General features: G+C 37.9%; 3 protein-coding genes across 4 annotated transcripts; 1 reads left to right on the forward strand and 2 right to left on the reverse strand.

Annotated features, from left to right (window-relative positions):
* Positions 383-5820, reverse strand: LOC105169496 (alpha-L-fucosidase 2). Of its 2 annotated transcripts, none has more exons than XM_011089895.2 (10): positions 5218-5820; positions 4593-4738; positions 3424-4331; positions 3176-3308; positions 2565-2723; positions 1868-2092; positions 1680-1781; positions 1418-1553; positions 1046-1241; positions 383-798 (listed from the first exon to the last, which is right to left on the reverse strand). In XM_011089895.2, the coding sequence occupies exons 1-10, from the start codon at positions 5483-5485 to the stop codon at positions 492-494; spliced, it is 2580 nt and encodes an 859-aa protein (XP_011088197.1). In that variant the 5' UTR covers positions 5486-5820; the 3' UTR covers positions 383-491. The 2 variants fall into 2 exon arrangements, with proteins under 2 accessions (XP_011088197.1, XP_011088198.2); XM_011089896.2 differs by having other exon boundaries at positions 4593-4769; positions 5218-5330.
* On the reverse strand, positions 7811-9787 carry LOC105169880. The gene has a single exon (XM_011090434.2). It carries the CDS (start codon positions 9585-9587, stop codon positions 7989-7991), a length of 1599 nt encoding a protein of 532 aa, XP_011088736.1. The 5' UTR covers positions 9588-9787; the 3' UTR covers positions 7811-7988.
* On the forward strand, positions 10753-11510 carry LOC105169498 (LYR motif-containing protein At3g19508). The gene is made up of 2 exons (XM_011089897.2): positions 10753-11139; positions 11232-11510. The coding sequence occupies exons 1-2, from the start codon at positions 10930-10932 to the stop codon at positions 11283-11285; spliced, it is 264 nt and encodes an 87-aa protein (XP_011088199.1). The 5' UTR covers positions 10753-10929; the 3' UTR covers positions 11286-11510.

Raw genomic sequence — 12034 nt, forward strand, 5'->3', positions numbered from 1 at the left:
TTTTTCGATATTAAGAAAATGAAATAATGATTTCAGTAATCCATATTTCCAATTTTAAAATTTGTCAAACTGTCACAGACACAGTTAGTAGTACATATTCAGAATGTAATACTTGTGAACACCATTTCAGAGTTTTGATGATAGGAGTAATATGCAGTTGGTTGTTAAAAACTTTTAAGAATATACCTATTTTAAAATTATAAAATTAATTTCAAGCCGAAAGCTATCGTTATTAGTCGGATAGTACAAAATTGTGTTAAGACGACCATCAATATAAAGTGTCTGTAAACGTCATGAGTCCTACTGTTCAAATTTTTATAAATTTCCTTCTTTTGGATTTAAAATATAATAACAACAACAACAACAGACTTTAAAAATAAGGTTGCTACAATAATATTTCTTTGAATCAAAATGATGAATATAAGTCCTTAGTCTTTGTAATAAGATCCATTTGATCATATTTTCTCAGCCAAAAAGGGAAAAAATGGCCATCACTGAAGTGCATCTGTTTTGATGCATTTCAACTCTTTGTTGAAAGTGTAGACTATGTCTGATAAAATATTTGTTGTAGCAGTAGTTCCTCTGTAATGTAACCTCTTCACAGTATTTCTATCATTGGACCAAAGCCCAACTTCTACAAGATCTCCTTCCCTCCAGCAAACGCTGACCGTCACACCACCCCGCGCTTTAAGACCCTTAGCACAACCGTTCGGCCATTTATCACGAGGAAGAGCTGGAAGCAGGTATAAGTCCTTTACTGTGCTCTGAACTAGCATTTCTGCTACTGCTGTGGAAAATCTGCCATCATAAACCAAAACAAAAAAACATCAGCATGTAAATTGCTTTGTTATTCAGGAAACTTTGGATTTGCTTCAGCAATATGACATTCTGTTAGGAAGACATGCATCGAAAATACGAAGAAAAATCAAACAGAGGGCATAAAGATTCTTCTCGCCTAAGTTCTCTTAATTGGATTCAACCCATCAACTTCTTCTACTAGATGCCTACATATTTAGATTGACATCACACAGATTGTTTTTCTTACCCAAAATTGGCGTCGATCTGGAAAGGTGGATGTGCAGTAAAGAGATTGGCATATAGCCCTCCTTCAAAATCACTTTCATGGTCGGGATCCACTAGATCGAATAGATGCTTTACCATCCGATATGCATTCTCGCTGTTATGAAGGCGTGCCCACAAAGCAGCTTTCCATGTTGTTGACCATCCTGGACCCTCTTCTCCTGCTCCAAGGAAATGAAACACGCAATAGATGTTAGAGTTTAACCAAGGATGACATAATCGAAGTTGATTGTAGTAAAGAGCTTCCGGTGGAGAAACATCTACTTAAATTAGATATAGTATCAGAAATTTCCCATGATCATCGAAGCTATGTTCTCTAGACTCATTGAACACTAACCTCGTTTGTTTAAGGTGATCTCTGCTGCTTTACATAAATCAGGAGTGGTTTCAAGATTAATGGTGCGACCAGGGAACAGGCCAAATAGATGTGATAGATGTCGGTGGTGCACCTCTGGATCCTCAAATTCCTGTGCCTGCCATGATGACAGACGACAGAGAAAATTGAACATCTCATTCATTGGTTAAATAGGTGGCATATTATGCTAACTTCTCAAGGTATCCTCCTTTAATGAAGAATTGATATGGAAGCGCCCACTTACCCATTCCATGATTGACCCATCTCTTGCAATTCTGGTTGGAGCAAGACGTGGTTGAGCTTTAAGAACTCTTACGATAAGATCATCATTACTTTTACCCAGCTCCTATTTTCAGTTGTGAACTCAATTAGCACATAATAACATAAAGCCAATATTGTAGAGTAATAGATGATTAGGGGTGAGAGATTTACCTCAGCAGCAGAAACAATTGCAGAGAAAACTTCATGAATAATTTGCATGTCCATGGTTGATGAGTAGCTAACACTAGCGGGCTTACCATCGTGAGCAGTAAACATGTGTTCTGGGGAGGTAGATGGATTAGTTTCAAGAATTCCTTGGGGGCCTTCAATCAGCCAGTCAAGTAGAAATGCAGCACAACCTTCCAGCAAGGGATACGCTTTGTTTCTTAGGAACTCCTATAAGCATGAAAACACCAATTAGTCAAGTCTATGGTTTTATCATGTGGCAACATCCTGGAGTATCATATTGTATAACGAGTTCATTTACTTTTTTGGTAAGTTCACATATTCAGAGAAAGTTTCAGTTGTTGTCTTATACAGCAGAAGTTGATTCTCTACTTAATCCAATTCTCGTTCAAGGAATTAAAGCATTCAATCAAGTGTAGAACATGAAAAGTTAGGTGGGGTTAGATTATTTTCAATTTTTTGCCTCTTAGAATTCTGATAGATGGGAGTTTCTAAGCTCCTTTCTGAAAATTCTGATAGATTATGTTCGTATAGCGAGAGTATCTAATACAAATCATCCAGAAAGAAGAGTATGACATAAGAGCGACCCAACTCCAAAAGCTGCAAGCATATGAAAAGTGCAAACTGAGGGTCATAAATCATCAAATTCAAGGAGAATAACGACATTCAGAAAGATTCTTACTTTGTCCATTGTATAAGTATAATGCTCCCATAAATGTGTACAAAGCCACGCTCCACCCATCTGCCACAAAGCCCACACAGCTTGACCACGATCTGGAGATGTTTTTGCCCATATATCAGATACCTGATGCGCAACCCAACCATTTGCTCCATAGTTCACCTGTAACATTCTGTAACTAAATGCATGAAGGTTGTACACGAAAACATGCTTTGTTGTGCTAAGAAAATAATACCAAGAACAAAATAAGTTTCTATTTGCGCCCTTTTAAATTAACCAGCAAAAGGATCCAGAGAAAAAAAAAACATTGCTCTCATTTGATAACCATCAGAAAATACTATATTGAGAGAGGAGAGAGACAAAGAGAGAAAGGGAGATTGATTCTATATTTTCCATCCCTGATTACCAATCAACATCAAGTCTATATTGCATCAGTTGAATTTATGCTCTGCTGTGCTGGAATACTTTAAACACCTACGGACAGTTTAGTTAGTTTAGCTATTAGTATCTCATTCACTGCTATTGTGTATGGTGCTCCTGTTCACAGAAATCTATACATCAATGGATAAAACTTAAGAAGAACAAGCGGACCAGAGCATGAAGGAGGTCTTCACCTTCGCAGTTTTATTTCCATTTCTGGACAGAGACGAGATATAGTCAAATAAAGGCTCTTGGCACTCTTTTAGATTACAAGAGAGAGAAGGCCAGTAGTTCATTTGGAGATTGATATTCAGGTGAGGAGCACCACTGGGGAGAAACAGAAAAACAGAACATCAGAATTATAGTAGCCCAAAAATCTTTACAGAGGTACTTGAGAAAATGGACAAGAGTATGAAAATAAGTTTGGAAAACTTGTACATACTCCCATGCTGGCTCAATATCCTTGTTCCAGATTCCTTGCAGGTTTGAGGGCTGAGATCCAGGACGTGAACAAGCAATTAACAAGTATCGACCATACTGGAAAAGAAGCTCAACCGTAGAGGGATCTTCATAAGTTTTGAAAGACTTGACCCTCTGAGCAGTTGTAATCAGCTCATCCTTGTCTTCTTTCACATTTATGCTGTTTCCCACAGCACTCTTGGGGCTATTAGAAAGCTGCAGTGAGACACGATGAAAAAGTGCTTGATAGTCATCAACATGGCGTGCATAAAGATCAGAATATGAATATCGTTTTGCAGAATCCATTGTACTTAAAGATTCCGACCTAGGATCCTTTTTTGAATCCACAGGCTTGGTAAATGGCCCATCAAATGATGATGATGCTGTAAGACGGATAACAGCCCAGTTGCCACCCTCCACCCGCAGCTTTCTACCATTCACAACTTGCAACTCACCTGCATCATCACTAATCTGCAGATCCAGAACTGCTGAATATTGAATTCCTTTAGGATTGGGATTTTTAATGGACTTCTGGGGGCTGCTTCCTTTAGGATTACCATTTCCATAGACTTTTGGTGCAATTCTTCTGCCTGGACAACTTCCATCTAAAATGATTTGGTTTTTGTTATTTACATATGAATGATGATGCAATTTGCTGTCCATTGATACCACAAAATTTAGACATGAGGGCTTGTTTCCAGAAATCTTTATCACAACTACTTCATCTGGATTCGAGGTAAAATATTCCCTTGTATATTCAACTTCATTGGCAGAATACTGCACTTGTACGGTTGCTGTGTCTAAATCCAGTACTCTCTGATAAGTTTCTTCATCGTATGCAGCATGAGTATCACTAAACTCTATTTTTATGTCTCCCAAGAGCTGGTAAACCTGGATTTAATCCAAATAGTATGAAAAGAAAATTCAATAATCAGAAGCACTGGTCAAAAAAATTTCCCATTTAACCCACAACGTATTTTAAGACAAAATTGCTCCTGTTTCATCCCTGGCTCATTCAAGATGAAATGGTTGACGAAGCAATTGAATAACAAGCTTAAAACCTCTGATTATATCAGGTATAGAAAGCAAATGGCACAAATACGAAATACCAAAAATGACGGAGTAAATATTGGAAGTAAAGAAGCAGCATACATCAGATGGATTTCCTGATAAATTGACTGCGGCTGTGGTGGCGTCTGCATATTGCCCATCGTCGACAAGTTTTCTGACTTTAGACAGGGTGTTTGGAGCATCAGGGTCTGTATAATCACCAGGAGTCCCCGTCCAAAGTGTGTCCTCTGCGTCAAGAGAAAAGGAGAATCCCCAATCCTACATGTCATACTTCCTTTAAAGAAATACCATCTTTCTTCTACTTCCATTTCCACAATGAATTTTGCAGCCAAGATGATTTTAAGATAGCAGACTAACCATTGGTGCGTTATGCTATCTAAAAGTGCAAGAAGTACAAAATCTTGATATATATATTCTCTACTTGGGACACAGCAACAATGATCCACTCATTAATAATGTAAGTCTAAATGCAATTATTAAACATTAAATAACTGCTACCCTTCCGATAAAATATCATTTCTTTTCTCTTAAATCACACTCATCTCCAAGTAAAGGCAAGAAACCGCACATAGCTAAAAGTTCTGCATTCAAGCCATCATTCTTCAATACTTAACTCTCAAGAAACAAACACCAATCCATCCCTACATTTTCACTTAGACAATCAAAACAACAATAACTTAAAAATTCAATAGCAAGCAAAATATACCGTTGAGATTAATAGTCTCGTTGGCAACACCGCCCCAAACCATAGCACCAAGGCGTCCATTCCCAATGGGTAGAGCATCAGTCCAGTGCTTAGCAGGCCCATTATTGAACCTGACCTCAAGACTCCTCGTACTATCCATATTTTTCTCCAAACTCGAACTCCACACATCCTTATCTTTCACAGCGACCCCAAGAACATGTCCAAAGAAGAATCTTGAGTCGACAAAAACCAAAAGAAGCACAAAAAAGAAAAACCCTTTTGGTATCATGATTAAACTATCACTTTAAAATGTGAAAAAGATGAGCTCTTGAATTTGGATGTGCAATCTTTTCTGACACTTTCCGGTCTGTATTTATAGTTGCGGCAAAAAAAATTTACAAAATAATATGACTGCGGGAGGGCAGAGTGGTATCCCCGTGAGCAAATGGGGCGGTTGGTGAAATGGGACATGAAGAGATGACAACCATTGCCTTGAATGCACCCGGCGTGTACTGGCATGAGATGGGCCCGCCGTTTCTGGCTTTACCTATTCTGGGCATTCTCTTTTTCCGCTAAGGCATGTGCAGTAGGCGAAGCTTTTATGGACGCGCCATGCCTTGTCTCTGCTGATTTTCCCATAGGACTAAGGTTTCTTTATTTTTTGATGAATAGGACTAAGGTTTCTTTGATGACATGAAACAAATATCTTTCTTTCCGAATTTTTGCATGAGCCCATATTAAGTTTTTTTTATTTTGAGATACAAAACTCTCTTCATCCACAATAAAAATATCCGATGCTGACAGATAAACACATTGGGCTCTTCAATCTTTTGTGCATAGAATAATTTTTTAGGATTAATTATACTTTCCTCAAGAGATAATAAATGAAAAAAGTACTTTAAATAGCATATTTTTTAAAAATAAATGCAATATTAATATATACCTCACTCCATATGCAGAATTTTAAAAAAATATCAAAATATAACTAGTTTTCTCATTAATTAACTGCTACTTTTTGTCCAATAATTATAATTTAAAAATAATATTTTATTTCGATCTTATATATATACTATATTTATCTCCTTGCTATTACTTAAAAAATATTGAATGAAGCGTAAGTAAAAATGTGTCTGTAGTATTTTTACAGGGAATTTAAGTGTAATTAACTCTAAATTGTAACGGTAACTCGTATGGAATTAAATTTACTATCGGCTTAGGTTATTATAAAATTCACAAGTATTTAGTTTCCCTTTAATTTAATTAATATAATTTAGACGTAATGTTATTAAGTTGAAAGTTTTGAAATATTAAAAAGTAATTCAACAATTTAACTTGATAGAGAACATTCCTTCCGGATGCAAGGACAAGTTTGGACTTGTTAACATATGTGTTTGGGAAAAATTTACAGCACACGACAATTGATACTGAGGAAAAAGAAAGCGGTAATTATTTCTTGTCATGTCATTAATGTTTGTGCGGTTTGCAGCTGTGTTTGATCGAACATCTGTTCGCTTATCAGAGCCAACGGCATAATGTAGCATGTGGGCGGTCTACGCCTCAATCAAACAAGTCTCATTGAATATCTTATCCAAACCATTGGAATTGGTGGTCCTCCAAAATTTTAATATTAAATCAAATTAATTATGTTATGTTTGTATTAGTTATGACATTGATTTTATACGATCCATGACAAATTTATGTAAGAAATTTCTATGAGATGAACAACTACATTTTATCTTCAAATTATCATAATTTATTTCAATATATTGAACAATATTTCTATTCAATAAATATATCAATATAACTAACAAAAATAAATAAATTACAAACAATCGTTTGAAATCTGAACTAGTAAACTAAGATATTGTTAATTTCTCTTTAAAAAAAAAAATGCATGCTGGATTTGATGGAGAAATCGTAACAACATCCTAACGCGTTTTCTAATTAATTGCTATATCGTTCTATCTGACTTCAACTACTGAAGAGTGAAGACAAACCAAAAAAAAACGAAACCTCCAAAAAAAACGAAACCTTAATAAATGAATATATTTCTATACTTATTACCCTGTCTAGGTTCTTTAAGAAACGCAATTCATAATGTACTACCCATCATTAAAAATAAAAATAAATAAATAAATAAAATGTACTACCCATCATTGTCTGTCCCGTTACATAAAGAAATTGGACCTTTTATCTTTCTCCACAACCAGCTCATGAATACTTAGAAGATGTAATGGGTTGCATAAAATTTGCATCTGCTTTTATACATATATTAAGTTTGTGGGTTGCAATTAAAATTTTAATTCAAATGGAATTTTATTGGATTTGAATTAATTATATGATAAATGCGATATACTTATTGTGTGATTAATTTATAATTAAAAAAATATCAATAATATAATAAATATATTAATTTATTTTATAATAAATTTAATTCGATTGAATATAATCTTTTAAGAGACCGGTGGCAGTCATGATGCCACGTAGTAGAACAACCCAACTCATCGTATGCCATTGATTGTTATGAGACAAAAACCATTTCTAAGAGCCCATAACCTGAGACCGCCCATGACAACAAAGATAATTTGGGCCCAAAATGACTTCTCACTACAAGTTACATATAATGTGTGTGTATATATATACCAACAAATAGAGACCACTGAGTTTGCAAGGTGCTAATATATAGAATAGCCTCAAAACTCATGAAAAGGAACTATACAATGCATTTGGCCAAATAGTCTTACATCATATGCTGTATTTATTGTTTGCAATAAAAGATGTGAAGTGTATTTCTAAGTTTTAGTAGGTATCAAGGGTACATCAACTTCGTCGCACCATGCAATACACCTTGTCTCACAATATGAACTCGTGAAATCATTAGGCCAATAGCTTAACCAAACTTCCCCTCCTATCCTCCACTTCAACACACTCCCTTCCATCTCTTTGTTCAACCTCCAACCCACACCTCCACCGTACTCCTCCCCCGCCATAATCAAGCCCCCGGATTTTGTAAATGGCCGGGCGCCGCCACTGTACCGGCTTCTAAAATTGATACCCATTTGTCCCCTACCAATTGGAGGCTTCCACGTGGAGATCTCCACTCCGCTGGTGTTATCACACAATATTGCATCAAATATTGCGGCATTTCCCTCCACATCTTGGTCCCATCTCCAGTTCTTGATTTTTGTCCTGGTTGCCATCCTGGCCGTTGCTTTCACCATAGGGACCTTCAATTTTCCAGAACTGCCCTTCAAGGTTTTCTGCATCTCCATCTCCCTCTCCATGTTGTCCGTGGACCGCCCCAGGCTCAGCCCGCCCACGTAGCTCGCCCCAACTTCTGGCCCCACCCAAACCCGAATTCTTGATGGGAAGTGCTTCTCCTCCAAGAAGTTCTCATCCGAATTCTTGTTGAACCCTAACTTTACAACATGAATCCTAAGATTGTCCACACGTGCATTTACTTGGATAAAATTATCGTAGAATCCAACTGTATATTCCAATTGAATTACAGCCTCAAGTTGCTGGTGGGCTAAGGCGTATTTCAGCAGTGAGTCTTTAGCATCAATCACAGCAGGGAACTGACTTCTCGGGCCAGACGACTGCATGCACTGCATGGATTTCACTGGAGCGTAACCCTTCAAAACCCATAACCCGTGAGATTCCATGGCGTAAGAAAATCCAAGATTCTTGGTGGGTGATGGTGTCAAAGATTGCAATCCCACTTCAACATCTCTTAAAATCAACCATTTTGCTAACATGTACCCGAAGGTGCGCACGAAACAGAGTTCCACGTCAGTCCCAACGGCGACGAAGAAATTTCTGAGTACCGGCGCGTCCTTACACGAGAAGGTATCAAGGTTGGGAGCAAGCAAGGAATGGAAATAGAAGGAACCAACTTCCGACGGCGCGTCGCAGACACAAATCCAGAAAAGACGAGTGAGGAAAATGAGGTTGAAGAAGCTAGAGAAAGACTCGGTTGAGTGGGAGTCCAGAATCCACGAAAGCGGCTCCGAATTCAACTTCTGCAGCTGTGACCGAGGACAGGTGCTGTCGTGCGCGTTAGGCGAACGCGACACGATTTCTTGAAGGAGTTGAAGAACGAGAGGCAAGAAGGGCTTGTCCGAGGACAAAGGACACGTGTCAGAAGCCCAGATGGCCACGGCCTTCTCCGCATCAGTAGAGCTAAACCCTACAAGCCACACGGAGAAGCTAACAAGAAGTTCCGATTCCAAACCAAGAGTTCGCTCGGCTCTGAGCTGAAGCGATTGAGCCGAGTTATCATTCTTGGTTGCGATAGACTTGGAAGAAGCGAGTTCGAAAGTGAGGCGTGAGTTGAAGCGGTCCCACTCGTCAGAGCCGGGGAGCTCACATATCCAGGACCAGATATCCATGTATAATTATAAACTTTGTTAGTTGAGAAAGAAAAGAAGATATTGAGAGTAGTGTGGGAGAGGAGTGGTGGGGGGTGGGGGAATATATAGAGAGAATGGGTGGCGGAGAGAAGGCCAACAGGTGAGGGCGGGGAGGCAGGTTTTGTCCAGGTGAAGAAGAAGTGAAGTGAAGCGTTTGTGGTGGTTATGGACGAAACTTGGAAGTCTACGTTTTGGATGTATTAAATGCGGAACATGTCTCCATGCACCATTTCCCTTTCTTTCTTTCTTTATATATCATCACCAATTTTCTTTATTATATACACAGCGCTGCCATATATATATACACAAATAAATAAGTTGATTAAAAATTCGAAGTATTTAAAATGAAAGTAATGTTCCAAAATCGAATTAAGTCCAAAAGCAAAAGAGCACAAACTAAAAATATTCTACCGGGACATTACTATATAATGATAATAATAACATGATGTGGTTAAAGACTGAGCAAAGACATAATGTGCTACTTATAATAATATTGGGAGTTTATAATATAATAGAGTGCATATATTTATTGTACGACTTCTATATAAAAATTAATTTTACACCCTTAAAAATAAGAGAATATTACTAATATATACATTCTCTATAGAGCAGTGGTAGTGAACATTAACAGTTGGCAAGCGGCTCATAGGGTTGCACGTTGAGGCAGTGGCGAATGAACAAGTCTCAGACTCAGATGATCACATGTGACTCCTTGTACAGTTGATATCTCAACGCTTCCTTGTGACCCCAAGAGGTGGATACAAGTATGAAATCTAGCATCATTTTGGGGTGAAATTCTGGATTCAATTTTTTATTTTAAATCATATTTATTTGATATATTCATGATATATGTACCAAATTACATTGACAAAAAATCTAATCCATCTAGCGACCTAGTTCTATAGATTAAAATCATTGATTTTTCAATATTTTTAGCTTGTTCAAAATCTTTCAGTTATAAATTTAAAGTCTGGTGACTCGGATCGAACCATTGATGATGCCCCCAAATTAGAAAAGTATGAGGATTCGGTGACGTTTCAAGAAACTACCCATGTTAATAGAGATCCATAAGGAAATATAGGTTATACTACATTAACCGACTTTACTAACTTAATTATGAATAAATGTGAAGTAGTAGTTGTGTGTGGGCTCTAATTTCTGAAATAGTCCGAATAGACCCACTGGCCCATCACAAATGAACATCCCTCCTCCTTTCTTCTTTCTTCCTTCCCACTAACTCGCAACGTAGAGTACTGCTAATTCGTCCCTTGCAAACAAAATTGGCAGACACTGATATTCAGCTGCAAATTTAGTCTGATTAATGGTCTACAGAGAAATGCACAAGGCTCTAAGAGCCTACGGGGAAGTGCTGAGGCTGGTGCGACGACTGCCGCAGGACACGAGGGCTTACTACGCGAAATACGCTCGTGAAAACTTCGTCAACTACAGAGATGTCGACCCCAATGACGCTGCTGCCCTCAACGAACTCCTCAACCGAACTTACACACATTCCCTCTGGGTCCTCAACAAGGTCACCTTCTTAACCATGTAATCGCCGGTTCATTGTATACATATCTCTCTCTCTCCCTCTATCTCATTTTGGGGTGGTGTGTTGATTTGCAGTACTCGCTGGATGAATCTGTTGCTGGTAAGCTGAAGGAGATCTGTACTACTTGATCAGTTCTGCTTCTGCACACAAACTGTTTGCTTTTATTTCCCACTGGGATTTGTTGCTGTTTTGCCTTTCTTTGTTTTGGGCCTGGACTTTCCTTCATATTCCTGTTGGGCTTTTTTCTGAACTTTTAAGTTATGGGGTACCATGTTCGATAATAGCCCATACAACTGAGACTATGTAATTTTTTAACCATCTTTCTTGAATTTCATAAAATGATTACCGGTGAATGAAATTTTGTTCTCCACTCAAGTAGCTGTATAATTGAACTAAGGAGTTCAAGGCAATGATCCTTCCACTCTCAACCAAGTCGCTCTTGTCTCCGGATAAGATTACAAATGAATTAAAGTAACCCATTGTAATTCAATTTCCCGAATTCAAAGTGGATGTCTCAAATCCATGTCCACAAAGAACTATGGTCATTGCGGTGGCTTACCAAATTCATCTCTAACTCTCATATAATAATCAAGAATACGGAATGAATAGGAGAAATCTACCCCCAATCAATTTCACACACACACGCACTTATATATATATATCCTTTCTCACTTTGCTATAACTCATTTTCTGTATCAATAGAAAATAAGAAGAAGAAAAGAAGGAAAGCAGCCATGAAAACACCCATCTTCATGTTCTTTCTGCTGCAAATCCTAACACATTTTCAGTCCATATCCGCGGTAGAGTACGACGCCGTCAATGCTGCACAAGAAACCGCCGGAGGACATCGTTTCGACGCCGAAATCGGCCTACACCA

The sequence above is a fragment of the Sesamum indicum genome, linkage group LG8 (genome assembly GCF_000512975.1).
Source record: "Sesamum indicum cultivar Zhongzhi No. 13 linkage group LG8, S_indicum_v1.0, whole genome shotgun sequence".
NCBI classification, from domain to species: Eukaryota; Viridiplantae; Streptophyta; class Magnoliopsida; order Lamiales; family Pedaliaceae; genus Sesamum; species Sesamum indicum.